Source organism: Idiotropiscis lumnitzeri, chromosome 20 (genome assembly GCF_059441095.1).
Source record: "Idiotropiscis lumnitzeri isolate Australia: NSW breed Sydney's pygmy pipehorse chromosome 20, RoL_Ilum_1.0, whole genome shotgun sequence".
In the NCBI taxonomy this organism is placed as follows: Eukaryota; Metazoa; Chordata; class Actinopteri; order Syngnathiformes; family Syngnathidae; genus Idiotropiscis; species Idiotropiscis lumnitzeri.
The window spans coordinates 9,077,069-9,092,351 of record NC_142410.1 but is presented as its reverse complement, the minus strand read 5'-3'; the positions used below and the strand labels follow the sequence as shown (position 1 = coordinate 9,092,351).

Below are 15,283 nucleotides of genomic sequence, written 5' to 3'. Positions count from 1 at the left end.
AACAAACTAGCTGCGAGACTACCTTGACACTTTTTTTTTTAAATGAATATACTATACTTATTCATGTGTCTAATATGTTAATGTTTATTACATACGTGTTCGTAGGTATAAATTATGTAGAAGTTGTTGAGGTAATCTGTCAACAAAGCGGTAAAAAAAAATTCACACGTGATATCACCGAATGAAATAAAAATAAATAATCGTAAAAACTAGATAAAAACAAATAAATATTTAACGTATATGGTTATTCTTTTAAAAAACAAATAAATATTTAATATATATGGTTATTCTATTAAAAAATAACTTACATAGAAATACAAATACATAAAATAGTTGGACATGTCACAATAACTAAATGAGAATTTATATTTAACACATATAAACACTAATATAAAATAAAATCTGAAATAACTGCTGAATTAAATGAAATTTAGATTTCACGTTATTTTATGATCAGCACCCAGTATTTGTTTTATATTACCCTACATTTTTTTTCTCTTATGTCCAGCATTTTAAGGCGAAAGACAATTACAATAAAATCTAATGTTAATTGATTATCATCCTCGATTTATTTCTGTCATCATAAAAAAAATGTACAAAAGGAATAATAGAAAGTGGACATGATTAAAATCATCAGTCAGCGCCCAAAACAGCAAGGCAACTGTTAAACAATGAAAATCAAACGAATGATTAAATAAAAATTAAAAACACTATAACTGAGGCAACACGATGGACTAGAGGTTAGCACCTCACTTCTGAGAGGATATGAAAGTGAATCCTTGTTTTATGTGCCCTGCGATTGGCTAATTGATAATCTGGACAAGCGTTTTTTTTATTTTTTTTTTTGATGCTACCAACATTTATGTTGTTCATGAGAGAAGATCCGGACCTGTAACAATGAAGAAGCACACAGCAATATATATGGAGATTTTTTTTTTTTTTTGTACACATGAAGACAACAAGACACGTAACGATCTTTGGCGTCTGCAGGCACGATGACGTCATTTCTCGGTCATCATCCAGACTTCCTGGCGTGTGCGTCTCGCATTGTTCAAGTCGAAATAATGCTCAGTGTCGACGTGCTCGCTGCATTGTGGTGGTGGTGGTGATGTAGAGGGGCGGCTGGGGTTGCCGCAGAAAAGGGATGCGCTTCAGGTTATTCGCCTGGACAGCTGGGGTCTCCGAGTTTGGGCCTGCAGAGGACAAACGAGGCGTGTTTTACTCGCTTTCAAACTAAGAACCAGAAGGTGTAACGTGTCGTTGTTTCCGATGACGTACCCGCTTGCTGGCTGCCAATTGGTACCCTGACTTTGGCAAGAGGCGGGGCTCCTCTGAACTGGGGGCGGAGCACGGGGACCTGGGACTGACCACTGATGTGGAGGTGAGCGTCTGACGTGCTGTCCAAAGGGCGGAACCTTGCAGCCGTGTTTGTTTTGGATTGAGGCACCTGGACGTGAGAAGAGTGTTGCATAATTCTGAGCAACTTCAAACATTTATATGTTTATGGTGACTTATGCTCAACAGGTTTCTTAGATTTTTATTTATTTTTTTTTTACCTGAAAAAAAATTCCAGTAGTTGCTGAACCGAACTGTTAATTCATAAATATTATTACATATATATTACGAAATTAGACTTTATATTATTGTTATAATATTATTAATAATTGCGAAAACCTGATTCGGAATCAGCGCAAAAAATTCATTTAGTGAACTCGAAACATGCATCTCTGATTAAACGATTTTGATTAAAAAATGTTTTCATGATTGACTATGTACTGCTTCAAATTTAGAAGTTCAGAGTGACGATAAACAATTTAATGTTTATGGTGAGTCCACTCACTGCTTGTCCATTGACCTCGAAAGAGCGTGAGCGCTTCTTCTTGCGGTGCGCTTCAAAGTCTGCGTCTCGAGAGGTTTGGTTCTTGCCGGTGACCTTGTGGTGCCGCGTCCAGGTGGCCTGGAGGCCGGGCCCCTCGCTGGTGCTGCTGGACAGGTTGTCGTCGGAGGTGGCGTGCCGGAGCTCAGGGCTGGGCTGTCTGCCGCGCCGCACCGGCAGACCCCTAGGAGGCGCCTCGCCGCTAAAGAGGTTGCTTTTCTGCTTGGCGGGCTCCATGGGGGAGGGGGCGGGCGGCAAACGCAAGGCCTCCACCTCTCGCGCTTTGGAGCGGCGCCGTGCCGCCTTCACCGAAATGTTCTGGACGCCTTTGAGGATCTGCTGCCTCTCTTCGGATACAAACAGAAATGTTAGTCGGAAACAGTTTTTAAGGCTCGCCTGGCATCGGGTGTCTTACCATTTCGTGAAAGCGGGGCGTCCACACCCGCTTCGCTGCTCTCGGGGGATGAATCCAGTTGGCTGCTAACGCTGTGGCTCAGGTGAGTGTAGCTCAGCGAGCTGACTGGAGCCAGCGGCTGCAGCTGCGCAGACAAAATTGCTACAGACATGATGAAGGCAGCAAGGTTGCGATTGTACTTTCAAGTAACTGGAAAATAATTTCATGTTAATGGCCACAAGGGGGCGTATTTTCACTGTCAGCTTGATTTCCAAGTAACTGGAATCTCCTCTTGAAATAATTCCACTCACCTCTCTGTTGCCCTTCCCGTTGATGTGTATGGGAGGCGGGGTCATTACAGCTGATATTTTCATGTGTCGTGCACAAGCGATATTTTTGAAAACTCTGTCGCTGTCCCTAAGATCAGGACGAAAAACAAAACACTTGTAGGAAAAGCGGTCACTTGTTACCGTCGTCATTGCCAACATGTTCTCACTGGTCAGGTTCAGGTAGAATGGGCGGCAAGGTGTGGCGGCGAAGTTTGGCGTGTCGTTGTCTTTCTTCAGGGCGTACGCACTCCTGGTCCGAGTCTACGTCTTGCACGGTGTCGCGAGCCTGAGGTGGCACGCCGATCTTGGGGAGGGAGCCGCCCTGCAAACAAGGAGTATCCTTCATGTTAGAGGAGGAGACGACAGGATCTGTGGCTTTTGCGTTAGGATCTGACTGTACCGGCTTGAGTGACTGCTTTTGTCCTGTCCTGTTCTGTCCTGTCCCATCCTATCGTTTTTTTCTACTTATTCATCATTTCGATGATAGTAGAAGACTCCAATTTCACGTCGACAGTGGTTCATGCACTAGGACCTGGCTTGGCCTTGGCTTTTTGCTTCTGTCCTGTCCTATCCTGTCCCATCCTATCATCTTTTTCTACTTATTCATCATTTAGATGATAGCAGAAGACTTCAAGTTCACGTCCACAGTGGTTCAGGCACTAGGACCTGGCTCGGCCTTGGCTTTTTGCTTCGATCCTGTCCTATCCTGTCCCGACTTTTGCTCTCTTGTTGTTTCCTGTACTTTGTCTACAAATAATCTCAAGAAATTATAGGAATTTCTTTCCTTGTTCTTTTTTGTGTGTACCTGAATGGTGTGGCGGGTGGTCGCCCTATCCAGAGCGACGGCCCGGTCCAGTTTTCTCTCATCACGTTCTCTGGTGTACATATCATAGAGCTCCTGTACGTGGGCTGGCACGAGCAGGCTGTGCTCTAAAGAGAGAACATGTCAGTCAGTAGACCATGACCAGTCGAGGTTGCGGTACAGGATTTGGTACGAACCATCAATGAACTGCCTCTGCTGTTGAATGAGCTCATCGCAAAGTTGCCGGTGCATCTCAAAGCGGCGGACCACAAAGTTCTTCTGCCGGATCACGTTATCCTTGAGCAGAGCGCGCGATTGTATCTCGGCATTCTCGATCTCCAGCTCGTGGACCTTGCACAGGAGGCCCAGGACCTCGCGCTGCTCGTCCGAGCTCACTCGCCGGGGTAGCCCCTCCTCCAGTTGCCGGGCTTGGTTGCGGAGCTCCAGGAATCGGCGCTCCAGAAGCGCCTTAAAACAGAAAAGGAGGATATGTCAGATCATACACCGCGCAATTTGCTACAATATTCATCTAGCAAACTTTTTTCACCACAATCACAACTCATCTTGATAAAACCTGAACACTAACGGAGCACAAATCAATCGATACACTCGTAAGTCATCTAAAGTCCGCCAAACCTTCTGTTTGTGGAGCTTCTTCTGCTCCGTCATGAGGGCCACCAGGTTCTCCCGGGCCACAGCCACCTCCTCCGTCTCGGTGGCGTCCGGCGGAGACTCCGTAGAGTCAGAGTCCTTCTCGCTGTCGTCCTTGCTGGCACTTTCCTTTCGCTTTTCCGCGCGCCATTTCCGCCGTCGCCTGCTCCGTTCATGTTCCCAGCTAGAGATAAGCCATCATGTGAATATCCTGAATTGGTGCAATTTAGGGAAAAAGCTTCTTTGAGACCGACTCTGCGATGGTGAGCAGCTGCTTGGAGGTGTCCATCTGGATTTCAGTGTTGCTGGTCTCCAGCTCCATCAGGTTCCTGCGGATGTCCATCTGCTGGCGGAAGGCGTCAAGGAGCTGCTCCTTCAACTGGTCCATTCCGGCCCGACTCTGCTGGCAGGAGTGCGCCTGGACCTCGGCTGAGAGGATGATTAATATGAATATTAATATTTCATTATAAAAACGTGACTGGTTCCCGATAATGCCATTGTGATCTACGGTGAGAGTCGGGAACAGGCCAAAAGGCAAAAGGAAAGTTGTCAGATGTTAGCGCAAGGAGGTTGAGCGTCTTCACCTTGGACATGGCGAATGTCGGTCCTGTCGGCGGCGAGCTGGCGGCTCGCCTGGTCGGCGATCTTCTTCTTGAGTCGCTCGATCTCGCAGCGAAGGTCTGAGATGATGTTGGTGTACTGGGCGATGTGGTAGGACACGTTGATTAGGTTTCTTTTCACCTGGGGTGAAAACAAACAACATGAGAGATGATATTTTTTTAAATTAATTTTTGTTATTATTATTATAATTACATTGATAAAGACACATTTTCCTAGTTTTTGGAATATTCCATATTTATGTTTTTAAAAAGTGCTGATATATAATACATAAGTTATGACACAAATATTCTCTTTATGCGACAACTTTGATGAGGCGGTATCTAACTTTTCAAGGATGTCCGTTCAGTATTTTTTTTATTTATGATGCAAAAATTGAAAACATTTGGAACTTAGGCAAGAGTTGCAGCGAACAAAGGAAAAAGCAGACGACCTCAAAGTAGATTTTGTAAACTGCCAAAGCACATTCATCGTCAATCAGTTAGTTGTCAAAAATATCAAGATCTCAAAAATTAGAACCAATTCAAAGAAGTAATTTTTCTGACTTGTTTTTTTGGGGGGGGGCATTCTTATCATTGGCATTGTCATTCTTTGTCTTATTATCAGTATAATTGTCTATTTCGTGCAGTTGTCGAAGCAATAAAGGCAATGGACGAGTGCACTACCTTTTGTAACCAACAGAGGGCGCTCTTGCTACATGAATGTACACTTTCTGGTTAAAGATACAGAAATGCTGTTCTATGAAGCTGACAAAAAAAGAGCAATTACGTTTTATTTTATCAGCATTTATTCATTGTTTTTTTTTCATGATTTTAGATTAATTTATTCATTTTTACTTTTATAAAGAAATTGTTTATTTTGAATATATTTTTCAGATAAGCTTTTAATGTGTTTCACCTTTGGGATGAAGCTTTTAATTTTTTTTTAATGAAGCTTGGGTATGAATCATGGAATCATAGCTTGAAATTTTGGAAAGAAAGAAAATAATATATTCAAAATAATATTTTTTTCCAGCTCACCCGCGTGCGAATACTTTTGGCACGGTCGGCGTACGTCAGCGTGTTGCGAGACTCCTCAAAGGCTACGGAGGCCGGACTGATGTGGGCGATCATGACGGTTCGGCTGTTCCCCCCCAAAGAATCCTGTCAATCAAACATCTCATCAATCAACATAATCCTCACCCCTTCCTCTATCGATCCATAACGATCAATACCTTAAGCAGTCTGGTCAGCTTGCTGTCTCGATAGTTGATGTACTTGTTGCCGTTCTTATCACTCAGCGCATTGATGCAGTTCCCCAACGCCAAGAGGGAGCGGTTAATGTGGGCACCCTCTTTTAACCTCTGACCTCGATTTTGGGTCTGATTGACAGGCGGATTTGAATCAGCGCCATAAAAAAAATAATTAAAAAAAGCAACAAATAAATTGTGCACTTGACTTGTTTGCCGTCTATGTAACACGTGCATCTACACGCTACACACACCTGCGCTGCTCGCTCAGAGCCGGCCAGGTCGATCATGAAGAGGCGGGCAAAGCGGACCTCCTGCAGGACGTCCCGGCAGCGACTCTGCTGCTTAACGGACACCTGCAGCACGGCGTGAGAGCGCGACGACGTCTGGTTGGCGGCCGTTGGCTCCTGCGTGCGCTGCTTGTTGCCTTTCATCAGCAGCTCCATGATCTGTGACACACACACACACACACACACACACATGTGTGTGTTAGCCGTGTTGCTTGTGCAGCATGGGTATTGTCCTCGAAAGGGAGGGATGACCTCTTGAGCGTTAATGGTGGACACTTCAGTGATGCCCGCCACTTGAATCTCTCCTTTGGCGTCCTCTCTGAGGTCCAGAAAACCTGACGATGGGTTGAGCAGGTCCCGGATCATCTCGTTGTAGATCTACAATCATGAAAATAGTATAGAAAAAAAAAATCGTGATAGTTAACCATTTTCTTAAAACAATGTTTTATCTATAAAAATCTAAGTTTTCTCTGTTAGCTAGGACTATTTATTCAGGTAAAGTTATAGTATTATTTTTGTGAGATTAATTTTTTTTTTTAATCTTGATCATATAGCACTTTATTCCAATAAGAATTCCGCTTTTCATCTCGGAAAAATTTTTTTTTCATTATATGTCAGATTTGTATCTTTTTAAAAAAAAAAAAAAAAGATTACACTGTTTAAAAATATAAGACTTTTTAATTTAATTTAATTTAATTAAAAAAAATACACATATCATTTGCATTCATCATATATCCCTGAGATGTCATTGTTTATCATACCATCCACTGTTTTTAATCCACAGAAAAATAGGACTTAATTTTCATATAATTCCAATTCTTAATCATGATAAATATTTGAAAAAAAATATGACTTCTTTCCTGTAAAGCGTAAAAAAAAAAAAAAAAATTCTATTTAAAAAATCTATTTTTTTCCCTAGCGTGGCCTCTTTTGAGAAGAGGATGAATGTGACCGTACAAAACTGTAGATATAATCATGCATTTATGTTACTGTAAGGAGGCTGTAAAAAAAAAAAACCTTTCAAGCCCTTGACTGCCTGGAAACAGCACCGATCATCTCCAAACATCCGCACGGCAACACACAGCCGAGGTTTTTAATAACACACTTTGCCACTTCAATAACGAGCGCCTAATGACAGCCGCGCAATGAAACGGCATTTCGAAGACGCCTCTCGATGCGGATAATCATTTGTTCACGGAAAAATGACACGCAGCTTTCTGCTGAAGACAGAATGCAGTTTATACTCGTTATATCACAAAAATATCGACGTCTGTTCCACTCTCTTCTACTTCGATCAAACAGAAGCATATTGGCTTGCGAGGGAATTAAAAAAAGACGTCGGTCCCACCTCCAGATAGGACATGGAGACGCTGTACATCATGTCGTCGCTGGTTTCCTCGATGGCCCGGAAGAGGTCGTTGAGGGTGCGGACGTAGATGCCGGGCTCCTTGTCGGTCCCCAGCATGGTGTATGTTTTCCCACAACCTGGACAATAATCACAAAAGGAACACATTTTTTGTACCTTTCTGCAAAGCGGATCAGATAATGTAACAAAAAGGACTTTCTACTGCATTCGGTGCGTCTGCTCTGTGCAATTTCTCCTCTTTTTTTTCGTACAAGTGTGACGGTAATCTCTCGGAATACAGGCGCACGACAAGTTTTGTATCGTAACACTAACCCGTGGGTCCGTAGGCGAACACAGTGGCATTGTAGCCCGATATGAGGCCCTCGATCAGACCCTTGGTGGTGGCACGGTACACCTCCTCCTGCACATAGAACAAACGTTTCGCTCCAGAACTGAACTCTGATATTTGCAACATTTTTTTTTTTGGGGGGACTGACCTGACTGGCCGAGTAATCAAAGGCAACATCAAACACGTAGGTCTTTTCCCTGGACCGGTTGGCCCGGAGGACATCATCGGGATCCTCCAGGGGGTCCATTAGGATCACCATCTAGTGAGGAGAGACAAGATGTTTTGATATTCACCACTAGCTCAAATTTTGAAAACTGGTTTACTCATCACTGAGCAGTCAACCAAATTTAATGAGTAGTTAAACCGACTTCAGGTGGCTTAGTTTTCAACCACAAACCTGAAGCTGAAATGGCGATTAGAAACCAAAATGGCCGACTTCTTGCGTCAATTAAGGCATGATTTTTTTTTCCCACTTATGATGAAGACATAACAAATGTAATGCAACTAAATTAAATGAGCTTTGGGGGCGTTTTTTTTTTTTTTAAACATTTGTTGGAAATCGCAACAATGCCCCAAAAATGTCAACTTCAAAGCAAAAATGCTGACTTCTTGCGAGTGTTTAGGCATGGCCACAAAAGATTAATTTTTTTCCTGTGCATGACAGACATGCTAACCAAATTTCATGTTTATAATTAAAAGTGGCTAAAAAAATTAAAGTGTCTTTCAAACTTTGCATAACATGAATACGGGCCGTTAGTCTCATCATGGGACACTTGCAGGTGTCAGACTAATCATGACATGCAACCTGAGGACGTAACACGGTAGTTTTGGCAACGCTACACACACACACACAAGAGACTTGATCATGTAAAGCTTCCAAATTTAGCTCCCAGGTTTCTTGTATAGGTGAGTGGGTGTCGAACACGCCCGCTCCCATCTGTCGTTTATTGAGTTACAGAAGCTGCCGTGGCTCCGCCCACCAAACACCAGCTGTTAAGTAAGAGCTCTTACGTCAGCACTCGATGTTTTGCTTTTTATTGACTTTGTTTCTCGCAAGAAATTGGACAGTGCAAATGCAAGGAATGCAGAGTATAAGATCTACTGATTCACATCGTTCACGCACACGCACACACACACACACACACACCCCCCACACACACACATACAAAAGGCCGAAACCGATGGACGTCATCGTTTACGACTTTATCGCTTACGTTTGTGTGCCGTCTTTATGATGCCGCCCTCCAAGGTCACGAGGTCGGCCGCTTTTCCAAGCGTGTGCCGGCAAGATTACGCCGAGCGCTTTTGTATCTATATGTACGCGTGTGTGCGTGCGCGTATCTATCTGCGCGGCACGTCCATCTACCGTTATATTACAAGGACACCATGTACCAAAAGCAATGTGGCAATGACATCAGCTAACATTTGCAGCGCACTTCACTTTCATATTCTTTCCGAAAGGTCATCTGCCCCCCCCCCCCCACCCCCCCAAAAAAACCAAAAAGCGACGACTCATCGTCAAGCTTTTTCAGAAATGCAACCAAAGCGTCGGAAAGTATTCGGCTATCTGATCGAAAGGCTGCCAACTGCCCTCTGTGCGCCCCGACAATGCCAGCCTGGTTCTCCTTTCAAGGCGTAGCGTCGTCTCGCCGCTGTTATATAAGACGTCTGCTTTGGCACTTTCCTCATACAGTACACGACACGCTAATCCCTCACGGATGACAAGAAGTCGACGCTGACATTTTGAAAGTCACCAAAACACACTGCCAACACTACAAAGGACATCATCGGGTTGGGTCAATCACCAGACTTGAACTCAATCGAGCATGTATTTCACCTGACTGCGTTTAGGAACGCGACAACCTGAGTCCAAGTGACCCAGTCGTTTACACGTAATCTCACCTAAAGGACAGACAAACAGCGCAGAATAACCCTCTTTGGGGCCAGATAAGGAGCACAGCAGAGATTATCCACTTTCACAGCTCAGACCGGCTATTTGCGTCGACTTGGGAGGAAAACGAGCATCTCTTGCCCCTTTTTTTTTGTAGCCTCTCTCCTGCACCTCCTCGTCAAACGCTCATAAAAAAAGAAAAAAAAATATAGAAAAAAATAGCCTCCTTTTCTTTCCACCTCAAAGGCCATTAGGAAGATATCGGAAGGGTTTTAACAAGGTCACGAAGAGTCAAGTTGTGCCACCTGAAGATTTCCATCTTTTTTTTTTTTCTTTTTCAAATAACGTCGTTAGGAACGCACACAGCCTTGCGATGTTCTTTTGTCATCCTAATGAGAACATCCATTATCCACCATGATGGGATTCTCACTTTGAAAAGATGACTACGGAATAGCAGTCAAAAGCTCGGATGGATGTAGTGGATTTAGTCATATAAATAACGACAATACAACATCTAAACAAATTCAATAAAAGATCAAATGAGCAGTAGTTGGGGGTTGGGGAATTAATGAAAGAAAATAATGGCAAAAATGTAAGAATAATAAAAAATTTGTAATATACCGTTTTATAAAATAAATGATAATACATTTAAATACAATAAACAATATTCATGCATAAAATTGTCAATACAATAAATAAGATGAAATAAACATCAAATAAAATTTATAAATGTTTATCAATAATTTTAATAAAGAAAATTAACAACAATAAAAAGCAAAATCAATGCAAATAAAATAAACAATGAATATATATAATATAATAATGATAAATAATGAATATCTATTTTGTATCTAAAAATTGCCTTTATGTGTAATAATACAAATAAATGTACAAATAAATTATAACAGCATGCAAAATGTGTATAAAAAACTAAAAGAAGACAAAAATAAGATTACCAAAATGAAATAACACAAATAATATTCATCATAAATGTTCGAGCAGTGTGTCAAAAAAATTGGACCTTCACAAATAATAACAACAAATATAATAAATAAAAACAAAAATATTTTTATTCTATTGAATAAAAAATAAATAGCTATAACATAACATACAATAACCATAAAAAGTAAGTGACTAACGAAACAAATGAAAGAATTGCAGAAAAAAAATCTAATAAAAATGGTCATCTCCTTAATTCGCCCACGTAAGGAGGCGGGACTACAGAGTGATGAAAGAAGAAGGAAAAAAAAAAAAAAAAACACAAACAATGTGCCCCTGACATTGTCTGGGTGTCTCCATGACGACAAGGCCCATAAAGCCTCCCCCACTCCGTGCCACTGTCAAAGCCTGAGGACCAGTTCAACAAGCTTTCGAAAACACTTTCAACGCGTATGGGGTGCCAACGTGATCACATCATCACGTCTTTGGTGAAGCAGCATGTGGCTCACTATCCAATGTTCTCGCTGAGCGTAATCGCAAATGTACAATTGTGTGTCTCCAACACAGTGAACGCATTTCCTATTCCCTCATTGATAACACTTTGCCACAACTCCAAGCCGATGAGCGCATCAGTTGCTCACTGGGCGGCGGTTTTGTGAGAGCAGGTGGCAAGGAGGCTCTTAATTAACCTGAGCCGCAAGACGTCCAATCAGCTCATCTTGTCATTGTGCTCCCTGCCAAGACAGCAAGATCTGGTTCGACCCATCCCCCCCCCCTTGCTAGCACCCCCAACCTACCATAATCCGTCTGAGCGCTACCTGCACGCCATATGGTCTTCAAGAGCCATGCGGACTTTGTAAGCGGACCTGAGGTGTCAAGTTTTTGAAGGCCGTGGACAAAAGTAATGAGCGAGATCGTCGGACGGCTGTCACATTTATATCCAACCTTGCGCCGCCTTCATCATAAACGTACAAGTGTGACGGACGCTTAGCAGAGCAGGCGACATGCGATTGGAAGCTAATGGTGAAGCAGCATGCGGCTCATTGTTGATGATTTTTTTGGGGGGGTACCTTATGGTCGCAAACATACAATTTTATTAAAATATCGGACAGAGAAATGCGAAGAAGACCTTCAACAAGTGATTCACTTTATTATTTTTTTTTATTTTGCAAAAGATAATTAATGAATTCCTGCAATTCTTATATTGTCTGTCTACATGTGTTTCCGCTCCATTTGTGTTCAAATATCCTTAAAAGCTTAGAAGTTTTTTTTTAATGTTTAGTTTGCTTGATGTATTACTTTTCTAATTGAATTCATCAAAGTGAAATAATACAAACGTCGACAGTGCCAATTCTTGTTGTTGTCGTGATCCTCCATTCATACCTCGCCGTAAACCCTTCTCAGGACAGACTCCCATAATCCCCCACCTCACCCCTAACCCTCCTAAGTGCGTGTAAACCGCGAGTGATAAACCCACTCCCCGTCGAAGCAAACATTGCGGCTTTAATGAGGGTGTGAGCGAGCGAGCGTCCACGTGGGAGCTGCGTCAGCACCAACGGGGGCTCCTAAGCCCCCCCCCCCCCTTCCTCGTGTCGTTGTTTTTGTTGATGATGACGATGATGTCATGCTGCTTATGTTGTCTGGGGGGGGGGGCGGGCTCGCTGTAATTGAATTACAATCCAGGACAAGCAAACAGGTCTGATCCCGGGAGGAGGCGGGATTATCCCTTTCTGGAAGTGCTCTCCAGGCCACAAGATGACGATAATGACGGTGATGATATCAGAGACTCGACAACGGGGCAGGCGACCCAGGCCAAAGTGATGATGACACGTCCAGTTTAATAAACGCCCTGATGCACCCCCCACCATTAGCGAGCTTGATTTTGTATTTTTTTCTTGAGGGGGCGGGGGGACTCCATGGTCTTTTTTTTTTTTTTTTTACCCTGAGCCCCCTAGGCACAGTTTGGAAACGCCCCTGAAGATGATGATGTCGCCATGTCAACTGTCGCCATGCCCGACGCCGTTACTCTACTCGCGCCAGTCACGACGCTCATTAGCGCCGTCGCAGCCGCACTCATTACGCTCACACCCTAAAAGAGGCCCGCCAGGGGGATGACGTCAAATTCACAATACGGCAGCTCAAGCGGCGCCTCGTTTTTGCGTGACAAAAGTGTAGTGGTTCACGTAGCTCAGCATTAAGCGTCATTTTGGGTTCTTTGAACGTTTGGCAAATTCAGCTCGTTAAGACATTTTCACCGAGCAATGTGGAAATGGGTCAGCTTGTTTTTTTGTTTTTTATTTTATATAAATAGACCCACAAAAAAAAGAAAAAAGCCATGCCCGAAAAGTTTTCATTTTAGTGTCAGTTTGGTCATTTCCAAAGGTCCTAAAAATATTTTGCCTGTGCAACCTGTATCATGAAACTTGTTGGTTGGTTTGTTTCTCATGAGTTGACCCACAAAAAAAAAAAAAGAAAAAAAAAAAAAAAAAAAAAAAGATGTCTGCCATTTGGGTTTAAAGTGGTCATTTTAGTCAATTTGGTCATTTTCAGGGGTCATAAAAGTATTTTAAAAAATTCAGCCCTTTGTGCCAGTTTTTCTTAGCAACAAAAGACTTAACAATTTGTTATCATGCGTGGACCCACCAAAAAATTCTGCCATTTTGGTTCAATGTGGTCATTTCCAGGATTCATTCAAAGGTTTTAAAAATTCATCTCCCATAGCCAGTTTCTCTCAGCAACCTTAAATTTGGTAGGCACGTCTATCATAAATTGACCCACAAAAAAGTCTCATGTAGACGTATCCGAAAATGCACAAGAAGTCATCCATTTGGCTTCAAAGCCGCCACTTTAGACTCATTTTGACATCCCCCCTGAATGATTTTTCACTTGTCACCAAATGTGACACTTGAGGTCGTCGCTTGACATCTTATCCTTTACGCCCTGACGTAAGATGACCTCTGCGCCTCCCTCGTTATGCACAAACCCTCCTCACTTCCACACACGCGCGCGCATACGGTCAAAGGTCGCTTCGCTCACCTGCTCATCCAGCCTGTGTGCCACAATGGTCGCCGCCTCCTCCTGCTCGCCATCGCTAATTGGCCGAATCCTCAAGGCCACCTGCAGTAGACAACGGTTCCAAATTACAAATTGGGACAGTCAGACTTTGTCGACTGTATTCTGAGTGAAGCAGCATGTGGCTCATCACCAAAGGTTATTTTTCTACGCTCTGTTCCAAGCAATGGCGAACAATTGTATGTTTGTGTTCATGATAGTGAGAATGAGGTTAAATTTGATAGGTATTTATTTTTGAATGGTGCATTTATACGCATGTGGCGTCATTCTATTTGTGGTCGGTAGAAAGTGTGTTGGGACAAGGGAGGCTCAGTTACGACTGACACGAGCGCTTCAATAATTCACAGTAGTGCCATGGCCCGCTGCGCAAACCATTAATCATGCTTTCATTTATTTGGGTTGTTTTTTTGTTCCATTTTAAGTGCAAAAAAAAAAACATTTACATGTAAATTTTGTATTTAAAATACAGCATTTTTTATAGTATATAAACGTATTTTGGAATGGTCCATAGGAACGTATTTAAAAAAGTTTTGTTCACAGCACTTATGGATAATGGACTTAATGATAAAACTGACTAAAAACCATAAATGCTAAATATGTAGTGTAAATATAAGTGTATTTTATTGCTAAAATAAATATTTTTTATTACTATTTTTTCTCATAAATAAAGATATAGATTAAAAATATATATAACAGTAAAATACGTACAATAATTTGATAGCAGTAATATAATTAGACTCCATTTTAGAATTCAAGAATTTAGCCAATTAACTATTAATCAATCCATATACAATTGTGTATTTTACTCATATTTATTAAGAACTATGAATCAATTACATATTTACATGTCGATTTTAAAACATGAAAACCAACTTTCAGAAAGATTTATAAAGTAAATGTTCAGTGAAAAATGTTTGACCCCACCACTAGATGAGATGTTGTAGGGTGTCCCTAATGAAGTGTCCCTTCATATTGAATCAGCAGTCACAATATTTGACTATGGACTGTAAAAACTACTATAAATGTAATGATAAAAGTACGATATGCTCTTTTAAAGTGATGCATTTATGCTTCAAAACGATGCACTCACAGTGAGTTGGTGCTCCTTGGACTCTCCGGTATCCTTCATGCTCACTTCGGGTCACTCGCAGCCGAGCTTCGAGCGCATCCCACCGACCGGCATGCCCCCTCCTCTTCTTCGGGGAGAACCACCTGCAGCGCCTCGGCCTCCCCAACCGGACCTCTTTTTTTTTTTTTGCCTTGTTAATCTTTGTGTCTTCGCTCCGAGCGTCCGTCCCGCGCCGGCTCCTCGGCCACGTCCTGGCCGGCTCGTGAGCGTCGATGGTCGGCCACGGAAGGCGCGAGACGACTCTCCGGTGGTTGACCCGGTGCCTGGTAGTGAGCTCACCTCACCTCCAGCGTGCTGCTGCTTGACTGCTGCTGAGTGACTGTGCGTGCGCATGCGTGTGAGCGAGACTCGGTGCACGCGCACGTCGCCC

General features: G+C 42.7%; 1 protein-coding gene across 1 annotated transcript; it reads right to left on the bottom strand.

Annotated features, from left to right (window-relative positions):
• Positions 1-327: 327 nt before the first annotated feature.
• On the bottom strand, positions 328-15,258 carry kif19 (kinesin family member 19). Its single transcript, XM_088285380.1, has 20 exons — positions 14,875-15,258; positions 13,749-13,829; positions 8,031-8,141; positions 7,867-7,954; positions 7,537-7,673; positions 6,441-6,566; positions 6,153-6,347; positions 5,884-6,030; positions 5,690-5,812; positions 4,637-4,793; positions 4,307-4,481; positions 4,038-4,236; positions 3,599-3,869; positions 3,405-3,529; positions 2,767-2,921; positions 2,582-2,687; positions 2,292-2,415; positions 1,841-2,223; positions 1,279-1,447; positions 328-1,193 (listed from the first exon to the last, which is right to left on the bottom strand). Exons 1-20 carry the CDS (start codon positions 14,911-14,913, stop codon positions 1,069-1,071), a joined length of 3,036 nt encoding a protein of 1,011 aa, XP_088141506.1. The 5' UTR covers positions 14,914-15,258; the 3' UTR covers positions 328-1,068.
• Positions 15,259-15,283: the final 25 nt, after the last annotated feature.